The 23,029-nt window shown below is 44.6% G+C and overlaps 1 protein-coding gene across 1 annotated transcript in view; it reads right to left on the bottom strand.

Annotated features, from left to right (window-relative positions):
- The window catches only part of LOC126456071 (uncharacterized), a 237,472-nt gene that overhangs the window by 177,461 nt on the left and 36,982 nt on the right, over positions 1–23,029 (bottom strand). The window contains exon 2 of the mRNA XM_050091826.1: positions 21,656–21,765. Coding sequence (XP_049947783.1) covers positions 21,656–21,765 — 110 coding nt within the window. The remainder of the gene's footprint in view (positions 1–21,655; positions 21,766–23,029) is intronic.

The following is a 23,029-nucleotide window of genomic DNA, read 5'->3' as shown; positions in this document are numbered from 1 at the left end:
AAAATTAAGTCAGACATGCACTTATAAAATAAATAAAATAAATAAAAAATAATGTTATTTTAAATATGTTAATTATTCTATCTGTATGATGGTGATTGTGATAGCAATTGTATTTGCTTATCTGGAACGTGGACGTTTAATTATTCAGTATCAGACGCCTATAAGAAGATCTTTGTAACTGTTTTGTTTATATCAGATATTTTCGATGTGTAAAATGTACAAGTTGTGTGTGATATTAAGTGTGTGTGACTCTCTACACAAATGGACCATTAGAAAATTTAAAAGTCAACAAAGTGAAGCAGACTCACACACACTGACAACATCAAAAGAAATGCCTTAACACACATCATAAAAACGCACTTGAAAATGGGAATTATTTCTCGAAACGCGTCGTGCAAATAGTAAAATAAAGAAAATCGTGACTGGTAGCAGAAGATTTATTTATTTATAAACAAACCTATTAAAACTGAATAATCGGACTTCGTAATTAAATCGTTTCCAAAGACTGCTGCGGTAGGTGCGGACTCATAATCTAAATCTCAATATTACAATAATTTGCCAGCCATGCCAATACGTCGTACAGAGGTGATTGTCTACTAAACATAAAAAAGTTACACAGTTAGTTAAATCAGATATATTCAATGAATAAGCCTACAGTTCATAATCCTACTTACTTTTATAAATATAAATTCTTTACAGAATCGAGTGCCTAGTGTGGTTGCAACTCGCAGTATTCTTCTATAACATGAAATATGGCGGTGTGCCAGACAATAAAATAAAATACGTGCTTCTCGCACCACTTCAACCAGAGCTCTCCATTTCTTAATCAAACATAAGAGTAACGTAATTGTGCTTTTGTTTTATCAGCGACACAGCGCTGCAGTTGTGTGCCATAGGCTTTATTTATTTGTCACTGATTATTTATTTAATTAATATTTCGCGTTTCCGAGGAAACTCACGCTCGGCATGCAAATGTGCCTTTATACACTAATAATAGTAAATAAGAATTTTGCTTTTAATTACTTGCTATAGTTCAAGAATTGACACATTCTTCTGCTTCCATGTTACAGAACTTGAAGCATCTGGATGGTGGTGGGTAGGCAATAGACAACAAAAATTGTCAGCGTTGGAAGCAAGTGAGCGGTACCCAGTCTTGCGTGCAAGAAGAGTCAGTGCCAAATCTTGAGAGGCAGTGCTGCTCTGTCTGAAGGACTGACAGCTGTATCTACCACCAACACTCTCCGATGTCACCAAACATGAACATGACTTTCTCAACAGTGGCACCTTGTGCATGATATATTGTAGAAGAGTGAACAAGAGGGACATAGCTGATTTCGAAAATAGTGGAACTAATTAACGTTTGTGCATAGTAGAAAAGAGTGTACATAAAATCAGATGCTGTTGATAATGTATCACGCAATGGAACTATAAGAGAAATTAATGTTCGCTCTCTCAATTAAGACTGTTGTGACTCTGTTTTTGATTTGCTATAGTACTTAGTTTTCTCACACGAAAGTGAGTGGATTTGGTTCCGATCTAAAAGGTTTCTCAAAAGTGAACATGAAAATAGCACAGACGCTCCAGTGGGAGCGCCTTACAGATTCTGAACTCTTTGTCGCTTTCGAAGTGTGCGAGACGTATGAACGTATTTACTACATTGAAGTGAGTCTGTTTCAATATAACACATTGGTTGATTGTTACATTAAGGATACATCACTCGTATTGAAGCTTCCTGGCAGATTAAAACTGTGGTGTCACCGCCAGACACCACACTTGCTAGGTGGTAGCTTTAAATCGGCCGCGGTCCATTAGTACATGTCGGACCCGCGTGTCGCCACTGTCAGTGATCGCAGACCGAGCGCCACCACAAGGCAGGTCTCGAGATACGGACAAGCACTCGCCCCAGTTGTACGGAGGACTTTGCTAGCGACTACACGGACGAAGACTCGCTCATTTGCAGAGCAGCTAATTAGAATAGCCTTCAGCTAAGTCCATGGCTACGACCTAGCAAGGCGCCATTAGCATTACATTGCATTTATCTAGAGAGAGTCTCACTTGTATCATCAAGAACGCTGTATACAAATGATGGATTAAAGTTAAGTATTCCAGCAGCTACGTACTTTTCTTTATAGCATTCATTACGTATCCTGTTTCAGACCTCACGCCACCCTGCGTGAGTTAGCGCGTGCATCTTGGCCGCCTCTTTCTATTAGTGTACGTAGTGTTGGCAAGTCTGCCGACACTACAAAAACTGTGTGCCGGACCGAGACTCGCACTCGTGTCCTTTGCCTTTCGCGGGCAAGTGCTCTACCCTTTTTTTGTTGATCGTTAGCTTAGGTTGTTGTGGACGTCACATGGCATCCGTTAAAGTTCGTTTGTTGATCCTTACACTCAGTTTTTTATAACAGAGGCCAACCAGCTCTCTGACCGAACACACTGAGCTACCGTGCCGGCACCATCTGAGCTACCCAAGCACGACTCACGACCCGTCCTCACAATTTTACTTCCGCCAGTACCTTGCCTCCTACCTTCCCAACTTCACAGAAGTTCTCCTGCGAAACTTGCAGGACTAGCACTACTGGAAGAAAGGATATTGCGGAGACATAGCTTAGCCATTCCGGAAACATCCCCCAGGCTGTGTCTAAGCCATGTCTCCGCAATATCCTTTCTTCCAGTAGTGCTAGTCCAGCAAGTTTCGCAGAAGAACTTCAGTGAAGTTCGGAAGGTAGAAGGCGTGGTACTGGCGGAAGTAAAATTGTGAGGACTGGTCGTGAGTCGTGCTTGGGTAGCTCAGATGATGCCGGCACGATAATTCAGCGTGTTCCGTCAGGGGGTTCGCTGCCCTCTGTAATAAAAAAAAATGAGTTAACGGATCAACAACGAACTGGAACGGGTGTCTTGCGACGTCCGCCCCTAGCAGATACAACGAGCAAAAACGAACGAAATGAGATTTAAAATTTAAAAAAAGATGGTAGAGCACTTGCCCGCGAAAGGCAAAGGTCCAGAGTTCGAGTCTCACTCCGGCACACAGTGTTAATCTGACAGGAAGTTTCAAAATCAGCGCAAACTCCGCTGCAAAGTGAAAATTTCATCCTGGATCACTCATATTGCATATCTTTTGCCCATTAAATTCCGTTCAATGTTGTTGTTGTGGTCTTCAGTCCTGAGACTGGTTTGATGCAGCCCTCCATGCGACTCTATCCTGTGCAAGCTTCTTCATCTCCCAGTACCTACTGCAGCCTACATTCTTCTGAATCTGCTTAGTGTATTCATCTCTTGGTCTCCCTCTACGATTTTTACCCTCCACGCTGCCCTCCAATACTAAATTGGTGATCCCTCGATGTCTCAGAACATGTCCTACCAACCGATCCCTTCTTCTAGTCAAGTTGTGCCACAAGCTCCTCTTCTCCCCAATTCTATTCAATACCTCCTCATTAGTTATGTGATCTACCCATCTAATCTTCAGCATTCTTCTGTAGCACCACATTTCGAAAGCTTTTATTCTCTCCTTGTCTAAACTATTTATCGTCCACGTTTCACTTCCATACATGGCTACAGTCCATACAAATACTTTCAGAAACGACTTCCTGACACTTAAATCTACACTCGATGTTAACAAATTTTTCTTCTTCAGAAACGCTTTCCTTGCCATTGCCAGTCAACATTTTATATCCTCTTTACTTCGATCATCATCAGTTATTGTGCTCCCCAAATAGCAAAACTCCTTTACTACTTTAAGTGTCTCATTTCCTAATCGAATTCCCTCAGCATCACCCGACTTAATTAGACTACATTCCATTATCCTAGTTTTGCTTTTGTTGATGTTCATTTTATACACTCCTTTCAAGACACTGTCCATTCCGTTCAACAGCTCTTCCAAGTCCTTTGCTGTCCCTGACAGAATTACAATGTCATCGGCGAACATCAAAGTTTTTATTTCTTCTCCATGCATTTTAATTCCTACTCCGAACTTTTCTTTTGTTTCCTTTATTGCTTGCTCAATATACAGATTGAATAACACCGGGGATAGGCTACAACCCTGTCTCACTCCCTTCCCAACCACTGCTTCCCTTTCATACCCCTCGACTCTCATAACTGCCATCTGCTTTCTGTACAAATTGTAAATAGCCTTTCGCTCCCTATATTTTACCCCTGCCACCTTCAGAATTTGAAAGAGAGTATTCCAATCAACATTGTCAAAAGCTTTCTCTATGTCTACAAATGCTAGAAACGTAGATAAGTCGTAGGGTGTTCCAACATTTCTACGGAATCCAAACTGATCATCCCCGAGGTCGGCTTCTATCAGTTTTTCCATTCGTCTGTAAAGAATTCGCGTTAGCATTTTGCAGCTATGACTTATTAAACTGATAGTTCGGTAATTTTCACATCTGTCAACACCTGCTTTCTTTGGGATTGGAATTATTATATTCTTCTTGAAGTCTGAGGGTATTTCGCCTGTCTCATACATCTTGCTCACCAGATGGTAGAGTTTTATCAGGACTGGCTCTCCCAAGGGTGTCAGTAGTTCCAATGGAATGTTGTCTACTCCGGGGGCCTTGTTTCGACTCAGGTCTTTCAGTGTTCTGTCAAACTCTTCACGCAGTATCATATCTCAAATTTCATCTTCATCTACACCCTCTTCCATTTCCATAATATTGTCCTCAAGTACATCGCCCTTGTATAGACCCTCTATATACTCCTTCCACCTTTCTGCTTTCCCTTCTTTAGTTAGAACTGGGTTTCCATCTGAGCTCTTGATATTCATACACGTGGTTCTCTTATCTCCAAAGGTCTCTTTAATTTTCCTGTAGGCAGTATCTATCTTACCCCCAGTGAGATAAGCCTCTACATCCTTACATTTGTCCTCTAGCCATCCCTGCTTAGCCATTTTGCACTTCCTGTCGATCTCATTTTTGAGACTTTGTATTCCTTTTTGCCTGCTTCATTTACTGCATTTTTATATTTTCTTCTTTCATCAATTAAATTCAATATTTCTTCTGTTACCCAAGGGTTTCTACTAGCCCTCGTTTTTTTACCTGTTTGATCCTCTGCTGCCTTCACTATTTTATCCCTCAAAGTTACCCATTCTTCTTCTACTGTATTTCTTTCCTCCATTCCTGTCAGTTGTTCCCTTATGCTCCCCCTGAAACTCTGTACAACCTCTGGTTCTTTCAGTTTATCCAGGTCCCATCTCCTTAAATTCCCACCTTTTTGCAGTTTCTTCAGTTTTAATCTACAGTTCATAACCAATAGATTGCGGTCGGGTCCACATCTGCCCCTGGAAATGTCTTACAATTTAAAACCTGGTTCCTAAATCTCTGTCTTACCATTATATAATCTATCTAATACCTCTTACTATCTCCAGGGTTCTTCCATGTATACAACCTTCTTTCATGATTCTTAAACCAAGTGTTAGCTATGATTAAGTTATACTCTGCGCAAAATTCTTTCATTTATTAGCCCCAATCCATATTCACCTAGTATGTTTCCTTCTCTCCCTTTTCCTACGCTTGAATTCCAGTCACCCATGACTATTAAATTTTCGTCTCTCCTCACTATTTGAATAATTTCTTTTATCTCCTCATACATTTCATCAATTTCTTCGTCATCTGCAGAGCTAGTTGGCATATAAACTTGTACTACTGTAGTAGGCGTGGGCTTTGTGTCTATCTTGGCCACAATAATGCGTTCGCTATGCTGTTTGTAGTAGCTTACCCGTACTCCTATTTTTTTTATTCATTATTAAACCTACTCCTGCATTACCCTTATTTGATTTTGTATTTATAACTCTGTATTCACTTGACCAAAAGTCTTGTTGCTCCTGCCACCGAACTTCACTAATTCCCACTATATCTAACTTTAACCTATCCATTTCCCTTTTTAAATTTTCTAACCTACCTGCCCGATTAAGGGATCTGACATTCCACGCTCCGATACGTAGAATGCCAGTTTTCTTTCTCCTGATAACAACGTCCTCCTGAGTAGTCCCCCCCCCCCCCCTCGGAAATCCGAATGAGGGACTATTTTACCTCCGGAATATTTTACCCAAGAGGACGCCATCATCATTTAATCATATAGCAAAGCTGCATGCCCTCAGGAAAAATTACGGCTGCAGTTTCCCCTTGCTTTCAGCCGTTCTTAGTACCACAACAGCAAGGCTATTTTGGTTAGTGTTGCAGGGAAAGATCAGTAACTCATCCAGACTGTTGCCTCTGCAACTACTGAAAAGGCTGCTGCCCCTCTTCAGGAACCACACGTTTGTCTGGCCTCTCAACAGATACCCCTCCGTTGTGGTTGCACCTACGGTACGGCTATCTGTATCGCTGAGGCACGCAAGCCCCCCCACCAACGCCAAGGTCCGTGGTTCATGGGGGGATATTGCGTATCTTTTGCCCATTACATTCCGTTCAATGTCGTTTCGATATTATTAGACAGATACAGCTGTTGAAATTTGGTTAGCTGGTGGAGACACCTTTAATATTCACTCAAATTGTAACAACCTACTGCGTACTACAGACGATGTTCTCAAAAATGCTAAAGATCAGTTAACATGTGTATTAAATTCATATTTTTCCACTGTATATGATAGCATGAAAATCGATTCTTCGTCAGAATAACAAACTGATTGTATGGATACTATAGTATTTTTGCAGTGTGAAAAAAGGAAAAAGAATTAAATTTGTGAAAAACATTATACCATTTAAACTCTGAATACTCGTTGTATATGTAAGTGTGGACAGCTATCCAAGTGTGTACGTAACTTTGTTTGGAAAATCTGATTTGAGGTGAAACTTATTGGAAAGAGAGTACAGTATTTTACATAAACATTAAGTATGAAAACAGAGAGAGCATTTCGCAATATGAGATGCAATTTACTGGCATAATAGTACAATATTTGACATATATTCGTTTGTGTATGTGTGTGTGTGTGTGTTTAAATTTACCACCCACTGCCTTCTTTAATATTTTCTTAAACTTTCTGGATTTTTTAAAATTTCCCTTTCACTCTTGATGATGTCATAGAAAAGAAGGAGATTGGCTTGAGACATCATCGAAAAGTTGTCGTGGGTTGATGACGTCATTGAAAGGTCAGTAATATCATGTCAAGGTCATTGACTTAGGTCAGATGAAGTCACAAATGTAAACAAAGCGGACCAAAGCCTTACGAATTCAATGATCTTAAATTTTTGCCATATGATCTCTAATCTACACGTTATGGCTGGTGCTGTGCTTGTCTACAGAGTGGTTACGTTTGGGATATACGAGTAGAACGAGGCTTTAATGGCTGCTGCTGCTCTTTCCTGCTTATGTGTACCGAAAGATGACGATGTCTGCAATGTAATTCCTAGGTTTTTGTATTTCCCTACTATATGCAATGGTTCATTGTTTAGGGTTATACTTTGATGATGGTTTTCGTTCTTTCCTGAAGGTCCGCCGAACTGTCGTCTCTTGGTTTACTTTTAGGTGATTTTCCTTTGCCCGAGTTTCTAATCTCTGTAGCGCCTTCCGTACGTCCTCTCTTACTGCCGAGCCTGTCACCAGGTCGTCTGCGTACAAAATCACTGCTTTTTAAGTCTTCCTCTGTTACGTTTGTCACATCCGCTGTGTAGGTGTAGAACAGCGTTGCACTCATAAAGTCTCCTCGGAGAACGTCATTTGTCTATATAATTTTCTTTGAAATTTCGAGATTATTGATTGATCGGATCATATTTAGTTGAAACCATGCCTCGTTTGTTCTCACTAGAAGACTGCATAGCACTTTTCTGTTTCGTGTTTCAGTGTGTCAGCTACCTGATCGATTAAGTATTTCACTGCCTGTACCGTGCTCCTGCCCTTCATAAAGCCAAATTGTCACCCGAAAGTTTCCGTCGACCACGTCGAATAGCTTTTTTTGGGTATTTTCGTAAATACACTCCTGGAAATGGAAAAAAGAACACATTGACACCGGTGTGTCAGACCCACCATACTTGCTCCGGACACTGCGAGAGGGCTGTACAAGCAATGATCACACGCACGGCACAGCGGACACACCAGGAACCGCGGTGTTGGCCGTCGAATGGCGCTAGCTGCGCAGCATTTGTGCACCGCCGCCGTCAGTGTCAGCCAGTTTGCCGTGGCATACGGAGCTCCATCGCAGTCTTTAACACTGGTAGCATGCCGCGACAGCGTGGACGTGAACCGTATGTGCAGTGGTGTCGCGACAGGCGTGAATGGAGGGACGAATGGAGACGTGTCGTCTTCAGCGATGAGAGTCGCTTCTGCCTTGGTGCCAATGATGGTCGTATGCGTGTTTGGCGCCGTGCAGGTGAGCGCCACAATCAGGACTGCATACGACCGAGGCACACAGGGCCAACACCCGGCATCATGGTGTGGGGAGCGATCTCCTACACTGGCCGTACACCACTGGTGATCGTCGAGTGGACACTGAATAGTGCACGGTACATCCAAACCGTCATCGAACCCATCGTTCTACCATTCCTAGACCGGCAAGGGAACTTGCTGTTCCAACAGGACAATGCACGTCCACATGTATCCCGTGCCACCCAACGTGCTCTAGAAGGTGTAAGTCAACTACCCTGGCCAGCAAGATCTCCGGATCTGTCCCCCATTGAGCATGTTTGGGACTGGATGAAGCGTCGTCTCACGCGGTCTGCACGTCCAGCACGAACGCTGGTCCAACTGAGGCGCCAGGTGGAAATGGCATGGCAAGCCGTTCCACAGGACTACATCCAGCATCTCTACGATCGTCTCCATGGGAGAATAGCAGCCTGCATTGCTGCGAAAGGTGGATATACACTGTACTAGTGCCGACATTGTGCATGCTCTGTTGCCTGTGTCTATGTGCCTGTGGTTCTGTCAGTGTGATCATGTGATGTATCTGACCCCAGGAATGTGTCAATAAAGTTTCCCCTTCCTGGGGCAATGAATTCACGGTGTTCTTATTTCAATTTCCAGGAGTGTACTTCGAAAGAAGCGTACGAGCTGCTTTCGAACTTCGATAAAATTGTACTGAATCCGTAGGAAACAGATCTTTCTCAAAACAAAATATTAGTGCAAAATCGAAGGTAGACCCTACTGCCGTCTTCGAGATTCCTAAGGATGCGTCTGTGTCACGTGAAGTCCTGTCACAATGCTGCTGACGACATCCATCTTTGTGGACAACTGATTGGATCGTCCTCCAGAAATTCACCGTTAACGGAAGCAAGACCACAACGAAATTCTGCAACTGTGAACAGTCTTCTCTGAAAATGATTAACTACGAACAATTGCACGAAGCGATTCGAAGTACTGTTGTTGAGATATGCATTACACACTTGTAAAATATAATTCAACGAACTTTTAAATGAAATGTGAATTATTTCACAACACCGCTTCTTCAAATACTCATTGCAACAAACTACTGGACCAGTTTCTGAGCCGTAATTGTTTTAAGAAAAATAAATGACAGATCTCAAAAACGATAGTGACGAGACATTTGAATAGCCACATCTAGAGACCTTTTGTAAAAGCGTAAGCAAGCCCTCGCAGGTATGAAAACATTTGTTGCGGAGTTCCTGGTGCAAGAGCGAATCGTGTTTCCCGACAATACAAGAACGATAACCGTGCTTCCCCGATTTATGTGCCACAGTTTCCGTTCCAGAATTATGAATGACGTATAGTCTCCGCAGATAAACGTGCGACAACAGGACGTCCAACAGTTTTGAGCAAACAAAGAGGTGATTTTTACGTACTGTTGACATTGAGGGCGCAAGTGATTGATGATGATGACTTCGTGACAAGGTACACGATGATGACATAATCATCGAATAGAGACGGAGGAGTAGCTAAGTTTTATAAGAAGCAGGGAACAAATCGATCGAGACTTTGTGGAAGGAACCATCCCTGCATTTGCTACAACCAGTTTTTGTGCAAGCTTCAGATACGGCGACACGACATAAATGCTCACAGCAATATTTCTTCGGAGGCGACTTGTTGCATGTGATTATGCTTGAGCAGCCACGGCGTTTCGGTCTTACACTCTTGCGACCTCGTGCGTCATGTCTTCCTGCGCCTGTTTGTCCACGGACGTAACACAAAGGGAGGCGGAAGGCAAAAAATGACGCCGGTGTAGTCAGCACTGTGCTAGTTCCTGTCCAACGATTCTTCTTCAGAAGGTGCTGACAAATGACTCAGTCCTGCAGTGTCATTTTCACAATGTGCCGCTCATCTTCGTTTTTTTCTCTCGCCGTCTCTCTCTCTCTCTCTCTCTCTCTCTCTCTCTCTGTCCGTCCGGTTCCATTGTACATCCATTACATCTGATTTCGCGAAGCAGTTTCTACTTTGGATAGTGCCATGAGACTGAGCATTGGTGCTCATTTTTAGAAGCTCGAATTTCTGTAGTTTTTTGCTATGTTGTCATTATAGGGCCAACACTAATACTGTCAAATGGCTATATCAAACGCTAGTCGTGACAGGATTGAAAATTTCTTGATCCAGAGAATGCAGCACGTAACGATGGATAGAGAGTCATCAACAGATGTACAAGCAGCTCCAGCTGTGAGTCAGGGAAGTGCATTGGGCACCTTGATGTTCACGTTGTACATTGATTATTTATTTGACGACAGTAATAGCAACATCATACCGTTTTGAGATGAAGTTTTCTCTAACGATGTTCACATGAGTAAAGCTGCCCAGCATTTCGTCAGATACTGTTAAGATTTCAACGTAGTACAACAGTCAGCAGATACCTTTAAATGTCATTAACATAAAGTTATGCATTGCACGAAACGTAGAAAAGTAGTATAGAGCAGGTCAATATCGATGAGTCACAATTGGAGTCACTCAGCTCATACAATCAGCATGGTGTAACAATTAGTTGCAATATGAAATGGTATACACTGTCAATCGTACGTAAAGCAGGTGGCAGGATTCGCTAATCGGTAGGATACCGTACTTTTAACAGCTACATCTCCCTCCTCTACCACTCCACCCCTAAACCACCGCCCCACCACCGCAGGCCTACTATATAAAAGAGCTTTGCACATACCAAAAATGACTGCTAAAAGAAAGGTTGCAGCGACATGCAGTTATCAGCGTTGAAACCTGAAAAATGTGGGGCATCCACAGTGTAATGTGTTGCCTTTCTTTAACTCAGATTGAAATTGTTTCAGAAATGTTTAATTCATCACAGAATAGTATTATTTTGTATTGTTATCTTGTTACGGAATGTTTTTGTAATATTTAGGCTTAGAGTGTCTGTTAACATGTTTATCTTAGGTAATAACAGTAATGAGACAACACTGAACTATCTTGCGGTCTTTTAGTTTATATTTTTCCGCATATGTAACCTCTTTACAGACGAATGGAAAAACTGGTAGAAGCCGACGTCGGGGAAGATCAGTTTGAATTCCGTAGAAATGTTGGAACACGGGAGGCAATACTGACACTACGACTTATCTTAGAAAATATATTAACGAAAGGCAAACCTACGTTTCTAGCATTTGTAGAAGTAGAGAAAGCTTTTGACAATGTTGACTGGAATGGTCTCTTTCAAATTCTGAAGGTTGTAGGGGTAAAATACAGGGAGCGAAAGGCTATTTACAATTTGTACAGAAAACGTATGGCAGTTATAAGAGTCGTGGAGCATGAAAGAGGAGCAGTGGTTGGGAAGGGAGTGAGACAGGGTTGTAGCCTATCTCCGATGTTATTCAATCTGTATATTGAGCAAGCAGTAAAGGAAACAAAAGAAAAATTCAGAGTAGGAATTAAAATACATGGAGAAAAATAAAAACTTTGAGGTTCGCCGATGACATTGTAATTCTGTTAGAGACAGCGAAGGACCTGGAAGAGCAGCTGAACGGAATGGACAGTGTCTTGAAAGGAGGATATAAGATGAACATCAACAAAAGCAAAACGAGGATAATGGAATGTAGTCGAATTAAATCTGGTGATTCTAAGGGAATTAGATTAGGAAATGAGACACTTAAAGTAGTAAAGGAGTTTTGCTGTTTGGGGAGCCAAATAACTGATGAATGTCGAAGTAGAGAGGATATAATATGTAGAGTGGCAATGGCAAGGGAAGCGTTTCTGAAAAAGAGAAATTTGTTAACATCGAATATAGTTATAAGTGTCAGGAAGTCGTTTCTGAAAGTATTTGTGTGGATTGTAGCCTTGTATGGAAGTGAAATGTGGACGATAAATACACTCCTGGAAATGGAAAAAAGAACACATTGACACCGTGTGTCAGACCCACCATACTTGCTCCGGACACTGCGAGAGGGCTGTACAAGCAATGATCACACGCACGGCACAGCGGACACACCAGGAACCGCGGTGTTGGCCGTCGAATGGCGCTAGCTGCGCAGCATTTGTGCACCGCCGCCGTCAGTGTCAGCCAGTTTGCCGTGGCATACGGAGCTCCATCGCAGTCTTTAACACTGGTAGCATGCCGCGACAGCGTGGACGTGAACCGTATGTGCAGTTGACGGACTTTGAGCGAGGGCGTATAGTGGGCATGCGGGAGGCCGGGTGGACGTACCGCCGAATTGCTCAACACGTGGGGCGTGAGGTCTCCACAGTACATCGATGTTGTCGCCAGTGGTCGGCGGAAGGTGCACGTGCCCGTCGACCTGGGACCGGACCGCAGCGACGCACGGATGCACGCCAAGACCGTAGGATCCTACACAGTGCCGTAGGGGACCGCACCGCCACTTCCCAGCAAATTAGGGACACTGTTGCTCCTGGGGTATCGGCGAGGACCATTCGCAACCGTCTCCATGAAGCTGGGCTACGGTCCCGCACACCGTTAGGCCGTCTTCCGCTCACGCCCCAACATCGTGCAGCCCGCCTCCAGTGGTGTCGCGACAGGCGTGAATGGAGGGACGAATGGAGACGTGTCGTCTTCAGCGATGAGAGTCGCTTCTGCCTTGGTGCCAATGATGGTCGTATGCGTGTTTGGCGCCGTGCAGGTGAGCGCCACAATCAGGACTGCATACGACCGAGGCACACAGGGCCAACACCCGGCATCATGGTGTGGGGAGCGATCTCCTACACTGGCCCTACACCACTGGTGATCGTCGAGGGGACACTGAATAGTGCACGGTACATCCAAACCGTCATCGAACCCATCGTTCTACCATTCCTAGACCGGCAAGGGAACTTGCTGTTCCAACAGAACAATGCACGTCCACATGTATCCCGTGCCACCGAACGTGCTCTAGAAGGTGTAAGTCAACTACCCTGGCCAGCAAGATCTCCGGATCTGTCCCCCATTGAGCATGTTTGGGACTGGATGAAGCGTCGTCTCACGCGGTCTGCACGTCCAGCACGAACGCTGGTCCAACTGAGGCGCCAGGTGGAAATGGCATGGCAAGCCGTTCCACAGGACTACATCCAGCATCTCTACGATCGTCTCCATGGGAGAATAGCAGCCTGCATTGCTGCGAAAGGTGGATATACACTGTACTAGTGCCGACATTGTGCATGCTCTGTTGCCTGTGTCTATGTGCCTGTGGTTCTGTCAGTGTGATCATGTGATGTATCTGACCCCAGGAATGTGTCAATAAAGTTTCCCCTTCCTGGGGCAATGAATTCACGGTGTTCTTATTTCAATTTCCAGGAGTGTAGTTTGGACAAGAAGAGAATAGAAGCTTTCGAAATGTGGTGCTACAGAAGAATGCTTAAGATTAGATGGGTAGGTCACGTAACTAATGAGGAGGTATTGAATAGAATTGGGAAGAAGAGAAATTTGTGGCACAACTTGACTAGAAGAAGGGATCGCTTGGTAGTACATATTCTGAGGCATCAAGGGATCGCCAATTTAGTACTGGAGGGCAGCGTGGAGGGTAAAAATCGTAGAGGGAGACCAAGAGATAAATACATTAAACAGATTCAGAAGGATGTGGGTTGCAGTAGGTACTGGGAGATGAAGAAAATTGCACATGATAGAGTAGCATGGAGAGCTGCATCAAACCAGTCTCTGGACTGATGACCATAACAACAACATGTAACCTTATCTCGTTAGTAACCGGACAAAAATTAGTCACACTGGGGAGAGCTGTACCATCGCGTCCAGCCTTCATATTGGCCTCAGTTCAGCGGGAGAGAGAGTCACTGTGTTTATGCAGGTACACCAGACCTGACTTAAGTCACACAGTGATGTATTCGTCAGAAAAAAGGAAGATATGCGTGCAGCCTAGTCAACACGGCTGTTGTCATCCTGGAAGACGTGACTGTCCACAGTATACTCATCATAACTTTATAGAAGAAAGGAAAACACTTGATCACCAAGAATACTGAAACACCGCCAAATTAAGACAAAACCCCCTCCGGGCGGATCTGATGCCTGCACACACTGGTGATGAAATGCCTCATTGTGTTGACGGGGCACTCGACGCCTTGTATCGTTTCAAAAAAGGCATATTGGAGAATCTTCTGACTATATTACAAGTCTACAGTCAGTTACTGTCAAGTTTGTATCTTGTCTGGTGCACTGAAGACATGCAATTTTGTGTGCCGGTGTGAGCAATGGCGACTGGCGAGGTATCTGACTCCAAATGTCTATTGTATGCAACTACCTTCGCAACGAACTCTGGGAAACTGGTTGAGACAGATGTGCCTTCACTCCAACAGCCTTGAATCCCATTGTTAACAAGTCGTGACACTCGTCTTCGGTTTCGCTCAGTTTACGACCAGTGTTCTTATGCTTTGTTACATGGCTGTGACTGGTACACCATTCTTTGTAGACACATGGACAGTCCGCTTTGATACAACAAAAGGCCGGAGAACTTGATTCATGGTGTGTCGGTGGGCACGTCCAAACACGGCATATCCTTTCTGCCATGGCAGAATTCGTTAATCGGCCACGTCTGCACGTCGATCCATCTTACCGCGTTGATTACATACAACCCAGTGGTAGACATTCACTTCTTCACTGCCATGATTTATATGAGCGATGGAGGGTTAGGTGACCACATGCTACCAGTACTGCATTGTGTGCAGCGGGTCAAAGCGACCTGCGCCCTTCTAAGAGAACAAGTCGTCACTAGCGTGGACAAGCATGCACAGACGTTTGTCTTCGGCTGGTTTTAAACCCTAACAGCCACGCTCTGACCAACTTTCTTATTACTGAAGTAACGAGGCTATGGCCAACATTGTGCTTAGGTACACAGTCGTTGCTATGAACCGTATATTTTGTCGTTTTTTTAGTGTTTTCATGTTTTGATACGAGGGAGGATCGGAAAGTAATGGACAATAATTTTTTTCTCCCGTGGTACTGCCGCTGGAATGTTGAAATGTCACGACGATATGTTGTATTAAACCGGGGACCCAGAAACGATGGAGAGGCTTCGTCCCGCGGTAGCCCACAGTGGTTCACAAACCCCCAAAAGATCATAGGAGTTCAACCACCACAATGCCGCCCGACACCGCACCCAGGGTTATTGTGAGGTTCGCCCCCCAGTGAATCCCCCCTCCCCCCCCCCCCCCCCCTCCTGGATCGTCTCATACCAGACGAGCGTAGCCCCAAATGTTTGCGCGGTAGAAAAATTATGACGTACGCGTGTGTGGAAACGGTGTTCGCGCAGAAATCGCCGACACAGTGTAACTGAGGAGGAATAAAGGGAGCCAGCTCGCATTCGCTTTGGTAGATGAAAAACCGCCTTAAAAACCATCCACAGGCTGGCCGGCACACCGGACCTCGACACTAATCCGCCGGGCGGTTTGTGCCGGGGACCCGCACGCCTTCCCCCTCGGGAAGCAGTGCGTTAGACCGCGCGGCTAGCAGGGAGGGCGACGACGATATAGTTACACTACTGGCCATTTAAATTGTTACACCACGAAGATGACGTGCTACGGACGCGAAATTTAACCGACAGGAAGAAGATGCTGTGATATGTAAATGATTAACTTATCAGAGCATTCACACAACGTTGGCGCCGGTAGCGACACCTACAACGTGCTGACATGAGGAAAGTTTCCAACCGTTTTCTCATACACAAACAGCAGCTGACCGGCGTTGCCTGGTGGAACGTTGTTGTGATGCCTCGTGTAAGGAGGAGAAATGCGTACCATCGCGTTTCCTACTCTGATAAAGGTTGGATTGTAGCCTATCGCGATTGCGGTTTATCGTATCGCGACATTGCTGTGTGTTGGTCGACATTCAATGGCTGTTAGCAGAATATGGAATCGGTGGGTTCAGGAGGGTAATACGGCACGCCGTGCTGGATCCCAACGGCCTCGTATCACTAGCAGTCGAGATGACAGGCATCTTATCCGCATGGCTGTAACGGATCGTGCAGCCACGTCTCGATCCCTGAGTCAACAGATGGGGACGTTTGCAAGACAACAACCATCTCCACGAACAGTTCGACGACGTTTGCAGCAGCATGGACTATCAGCTCGGATACCGTGGCTGCGGTTACCCTTGATGCTGCATCACAGACAGGAGCGCCTGCGATGGTGTACTCAACGACGAACCTGGGTGCACGAATGGCAAAACGTCATTTTTTCGGATGAATCAAGGTTATGTTTACAGCATCGTGATGGTCGCATCCGTGTTTGGCGACATCGCGGTGAACGCACATTGGAAGCGTGTATTCGCCATCGCCATACTGGCGTATTACCCGGCGTGATGGTATGAGGTGCCATTGGTTACACGTCTCGGTCACCTCTTGTTCGCATTGACGGCACTTTGAACAGTGGACGTTACATTTCAGATGTGTTACGACTCGTGGCTCTAACCTTCATTCGATCCCTGGGAAACCCTACATTTCAGCAGGATAATGCACGATCGTATGTTGCAGGTCCTGTACGGGCCTTTCTGGATACAGAAAATGTTCGACTGCTGCCCTGGCCAGCACATTCTCCACATCTCTCACCAATTGATAACGTCTGGTCATTGGTGGCCGAGCAACTGGCTCGTCAGAATACACCAGTCACTACTCTTGATGAACTGTGGTATCGTGTTGAAACTGTATGGGCAGCTGTACCTGTACACGCCATCCAAGCTCTGTTTGACTCAATGCCCAGGCGTATCAAGGCCGTTATTGCGGCCAGGGGTGGTTGTTCTGGGCTCTGATTTCTCAGGATCTATGCACCGAAACTACGTGAAAATGTAACCACATGTCAGTTCTAGTATAATATATTTGTATAATGAATACCCGTTTATCATCTGCATTTCTTCTTGGTGTAGCAATTTTAATGGCCAGTAGTGTAGAAGTTTGCGCTACAGACGGTGTTTTGTTTTCATGTGCAGCTCTAGCGAGAGGGCGGGAAATATGAAACAAACATGGTGCGCATGTTACTGTTGTTAACTTGTGACAAGGAGTGAAGTGTAGTTCGATATTTGTGAGCCAAAGGGAATAAATCGAGTGAGATTCACAGGTACATGCGTGGCGTGTAAGTGGAGGACTGTACGTACTGTAGCAGTGTCTCCAGGTGGTGTGCATTCTTGCGAGAGGACCGTGTGAACCTTAGCGTCCGGTACCAGCTGCAATGCTGCAGAATGGCGGAGCCACTGAAGCAGCAATTTTGAACGACCGGCGTGTGCAGCTGCGAACCCTATCGCAGCAGTTCAACATTTCCTACGGTGCGGTGTACAATATTGTTCATGACACCGTGAAATTTCGTAAAGTTCGTGCTCGCTGGGTGCCTCAGAGCGTAACAGACAACCACGAGGGCCAACGAATGATGACGAGTTTGCCGCAGAAGCTAATTCTTATTCATAATGTGTTTTAATACTTAACTGCATCCGCCCACATATTTATATTAATAATCACTGGACTGCCAGTTTCATTTCTAAGCCTGTTCTGGGAGAGACGCAACATTTCGACGTGGCACCGATGCGCCGTTGACGTGACGTTCTTGCTAATTTTCAATATCTCTTTTCTCTTATCGTACAACCTGAAACTTAAGTCATTCGAAGAGGTCTGAGAATTTTAACTAAATATACCGCTTAGAGCGATTATCAGAAAGTGTAAAGCAATTTACATTTTCAAAAATAGCATCTTTAGTTGCGCGGCTCTCGACACCAATCGGGGAGTATTACAACATACATTATTTCCGTGGTTCGGCATTTACTTAGTGAGCGGAGATGGAAGCCAACTTACGAAGTGTTTGTCAAAGGCAGGGAGAAAGAGGTGCTGCCTAAAATATCAACACCCAGAAACAGATGAACGAAGCTGAAGAGATATGTCACTATCTTCTGTGATATTATGAGATTCTCTTCTAAAATGTTGATCTAGTTAATTTGAGATATGTTCACCCAATCTAGAGGACAGCTACACACTGAAACCCCGAAGATACTCGTATGGGCACGCATATACAAATACAGAAATATGTAAACAGGCAGAATACGGCGCTGCGGTAGGCAACGCCTATATAAGACAACAATTTTCTGGCGCAGTTGTTACATCGGTTACTGCTGATACAATGGCAGGTTATCAAGATTTAAGTGAGTCTCAACGTGATGTTAATAGTCGGCGCACGAGCGATAGGACACAGCATCTCCGAGGTAGCGATGAAGTGGAGATTTTCCCGTATGACCATTTCAAGATTGTACCGTGAATGTCAGGAATCCGGTAAAACATCAAATTTCCGACATCGCTGCCGCCAGGAAAAGATCCTGCAAGAATGGGACCAACGAAGACTGAAGAGAAAAGTTCAACGTGACAGAAGTCCAACCCTTCCGCAAACTGCTTCAGCTTTCAATGCTGCGCCATCAACAAGTGTCAGCGTACAAACCATTCAGCGAAACATCATCGGTATGGGCTTGTGGAGTAGAAGGCCGACTTGTACCCTTGATGACTGCACGACACAAAGCTTTACGCCTCGTCTGGTCCCGTCAACACCGATATTGGACTGTTGATGACTGGAAACATGTTACTTGGTCGGACGAGTCCCGTTCCAAATTGTAACGAGCGGATGGACGTGTAAGGGTATGGAGGCAACCTCATGAATCCATGGACCATACATGTCAGCAGGGTACTGTCCAAGCTGGCGGAGGCTCTGTAATAGTGTGGGGCGTGTGCAGTTGGAGTGATACGGGACCCCTCATACGTCTAGGTACGATTTTGACACGTAAGTAAGCATCCTGTCTGATCACCTGCATCCATTTATGTCCATGGTGCATTCTGACAGACTTGGTCAATTCCAGCAGGACAATGCGACACCCCACACGTCCAGAATTGCTACAGAGTGGCTCCAGGAACACTCTTCTGAGTTTAAACACTTCCGTTGGCCACCAATCTCCCCAGCATATCTGGGATGTCTTGCAACGTGCTTTTCAGAAGAGATCTCCACCCCCTTGTCCTCTCAAAAATTTATGGACGGCCCTGCAAGATTCATAGTGTCAGTGTCCTCCAGCACTGCATCAGACACTAGTCGAGTCCATGCCACGTCATGTTGCGCCACTTCTGCGCGCTTGCGAGGGCCCTACACGATATTAGGCAGATGAACCACGTTCTTCGGCTCTACAATGACCAACGCAACAGAGAAGAGTTCTTTAAAAGGCAGTTACGTCATTTCGTAGCTTGAAGACTATAGAGCTCTCTTACAGCCCTCGATCCTCCGCAAACGGAAACGAAGTCTCACGGCGAGAGTTAGTGGCGCTGCGCAGCAGACCCGAAGCATCAGAAACTACGAGAAGGCGACCGTACGAAAATAGCCAGGTAAAAATGAGGAGCAGCATCAGGGTGACAGATCATTGAAATGCGACACGTTTTCTGGGCTAATTAGCCATCACAAGCCTTTACCGTTACGTTTTACCATCGACGAAGGGGACAGAAAGTGAACAAAATGATACTGCACCCTCTGCCATACACCGCAGACTTCCTAAGAGTAGTTGTAGATGTAGCTGTGCTACCAGCAAAGGCGAGGCTCGCCAGGCGTCCTCTGACTTCAGCTCCCTTACCTTCGAGAATATCGGTTGCAAAATTATACGATTCATTTGGTAGTAAGTTTAAAACACCACGAGATAACATGTTAAAAAAAGTGTCTCTCTTTGTCGTCCGGTCAACAATGCGATTTTTTCAGTTATCAGTGAATCTTTATCTCTGCCACTGCTGTTGTCGATGGTATCGCCGGTCAATATAACTCTTTTTCCTCTGTCGTTGAATATTTGAAATGTAGACATAAACTTATTTTCGCTGCGGAAGAATTTACCATGAAAGCCTTGACCAAGACACCATTCATTCATAAACCGAGGGAAAGAGAAAGTAACTCTTTGCTGCTTCTTCGATCACTTCATGAAGTTGTAATATTAAAATGTATTACCAGGATGCAATAACGATTTAGTGTCCTCCTTCCCGTCACTCACAGTGAGCAGAAAAACGGGAAACTTTATTTAGCTGCTAAGAAACTATTTTTTTTTCTTTCTATTTTAATATAATGAAAGGAAAATGCCTACATCATACCGCTTTCAAGAAAGTATTGAAGAAAGTGTTGTGGTATCATCACCTGTAGGGAATGAAGGGAGGGTGAGTAAAGGTGGGGCCGGCCGGAGTGGCCGTGCGGTTCTAGGCGCTACAGTCTGGAACGGAGTGACCGCTACGGTCGCAGGTTCGAATCCTGCCTCGGGCATGGATGTGTGTGATGTCCTTAGGTTAGTTAGGTTTAATTAGTTCTAAGTTCTAGGCGACTGATGACCTCAGAAGTTAAGTCGCAGAGTGCTCAGAGCCATTTGAGCCAGAGTAAAGGTGGGAATGGGGGTGGGAGGAGGAACGTAAGATAATCAGCGTAGATTCGCATTAACAACGTCCGGCAGAGTTGTGCTGTTTTCGCTGTTTGACCGATTAGGCAGCTCTTCTGAATTTTATTTGTGTGGTCGACTACTATCAGAGACCATGAAATACTTCCGAAAGGGAAAAATTGAAGAAATAAGGACAGACTTGTTTCTGTTCAGAGTGTTTAACTACGTGGATGCAAAAACGAAAGATATATGCGTAATATAGACAAAGCGCCATTTATGTACTCCATATTTATGAATGATTAATTTACTACCGAATCCAAGGCAGAAGAATATCGTTTTTATGGGTTCTACAGAGTGTCCTATGGCAAACTGTAAATATTCAGGGATGTAACAGTAACAATCATTCGAAGCAAAAAATTGTAGTACACACGGGCTGTAGAATGCACACCTTAAAAACTTCGAGCACTTGTTCATCTTCCGTACTGTGAAACACATATTTTCTACTGAAAAAGTTCTCAAAGGTCGTAAGGAATGGGATTTAGAGCCCAAGTTTACTAGCCTGTTTTGCTTCGAATTATCGTTCCTGTCAAATCCTTGAATAGTGACCATTACTCCTGGGACTTTGTATACCTGACGCGGCTGTAAGTTATTAGCTGAATGATAGAGAATTTTCAGTTGCGATTTTTTTACGACGAATGTTTAATCTCCAGCCAATCCTAAGATAGGTATATTGGAGTACGCTGTACGTTCACATCAAAAATTGAACGCAATAACTTTTTCTCACTTTTGACGGGTATCAGTTAATAGGATGAGACCCGCGATTTTGTATATACTGGGAATACTATAAAAAGTATTGCTACCGGTAGAGACATCGGATGTGCCTAAGGTAACTCTCGCCGAGCCCGGACCTTTTAATTTCGTGAAGCAGACTCTGCACTGTGCGCGCCGCGGCCACAAATAAGGTAGGAGGCGGGAAGCGCCGGTACTTACCTGGGTCCGCAGCGGCTGTCCATCTCCAGAGGGGGCTCCAGTTTGAGACGGGCCGGGCAGATGCAGATGCAAAAAGCCGTCTGGCCGACGCCGCGGCGACGTGCGCGCGCCTAGCGGCCATCGTGGGCATTGTCCGCGTCTGCAGCCGGGTCAGTGGCGCGCTGTGGGCGGGACTGGCGCAGCCGCTGATTCAGTTCCCGGCTGCTGCGACTGGGGATGGCAAAAACTGACCGGTTAAAACCGATTCCGGTATTTTAATTCTGAATAACAGGTGAATTTTAGAATTTTTTTGGTCTCGATTATAACATGTTTCTTTTTAAATAATAAAGACATAAAAACTGGCTCAGCAATTTTCCATAGCATCAGTGCTACTTTTTTTGTTTTTAAATAAAACTTTTTTTAGAAACGAGTTATGTTTGTTTGCAAAATTCCCAGTGTTTTAAAATAGTGGATTATTACAGAAATTGGAAAAAGAAATCAGCACTGCTATCAAAACAACGCCTACAGTTAGAAACTTGTAACAAACAAATGACAGGAATCGGTACAACATTGCAGAATCAATAAGGTATTTGTTGCCGTGTGCGTAGCCTATTACACTGTACGCGTGTGTGTACAGTGTGGCCCCACCAGGTCTATGCGCTAGTTTCTCGCTGTCGTCCTCAGACGTCAGTTGCATTGCAGAATGGTTCCACCCCTAGTCTGGAAGTGTTTTACGTGGTGCGATAGCAGTGAAGAACAATATTCCATTTGCTTTCAAATATCAGAAACGAGAGGAGGCCCAACAGACTTGCGACGTCATATAAGGAGAAAGCATCCACAATGTGCCTTGATAGAGAAGGTGTATTTGACTGCTATACCTGTAATTTTATTGACGAGCTAAATCTTAATTTTGTGGTTGCTTAAGGGCGAAAAACGTATACCACACAAAAGTGATAATACAGGGGAGTCATCAACTTGTGAGTTTTCGCCCACGCCGTCGCCGCGCCCGCCTCCTTCACCTTCATAATCTTTGCTGAAGACAATGAGATCGATTTCTGCCGCTGCCTCAACCCTATATCGATCGACGTCACTTTCTCCATCTTCGTCAGAAGTTTTAAATCTTTATTCGAAGTCTCGGTTCGTAACACCAATTAAAAAAAACGAAATTCGGTTATTTCAGAAAGCGGTTACTTTGAGCTTTTAAACTTGAGACGAAAAGAACTGGTGTTGCTGAAAACCGGTGACGTCAGCGATAACCGCCATCCCTAGCTGGGACTCGGCGAACAATGTTATGTAAAACGATAATGTAGCATATGAACAAAAAATGTTAATTTCTTGTGTTTTCTGATGTCTTCTCGGGTCGACACCTGCCTGTTAGTCACTGTACTTTGACGA

This window comes from Schistocerca serialis, chromosome 2, assembly GCF_023864345.2.
Source record: "Schistocerca serialis cubense isolate TAMUIC-IGC-003099 chromosome 2, iqSchSeri2.2, whole genome shotgun sequence".
NCBI lineage: Eukaryota > Metazoa > Arthropoda > Insecta > Orthoptera > Acrididae > Schistocerca > Schistocerca serialis.
Note: the sequence above shows the minus strand (reverse complement) of the source record. Positions and strands in the feature narration are given on the sequence as shown.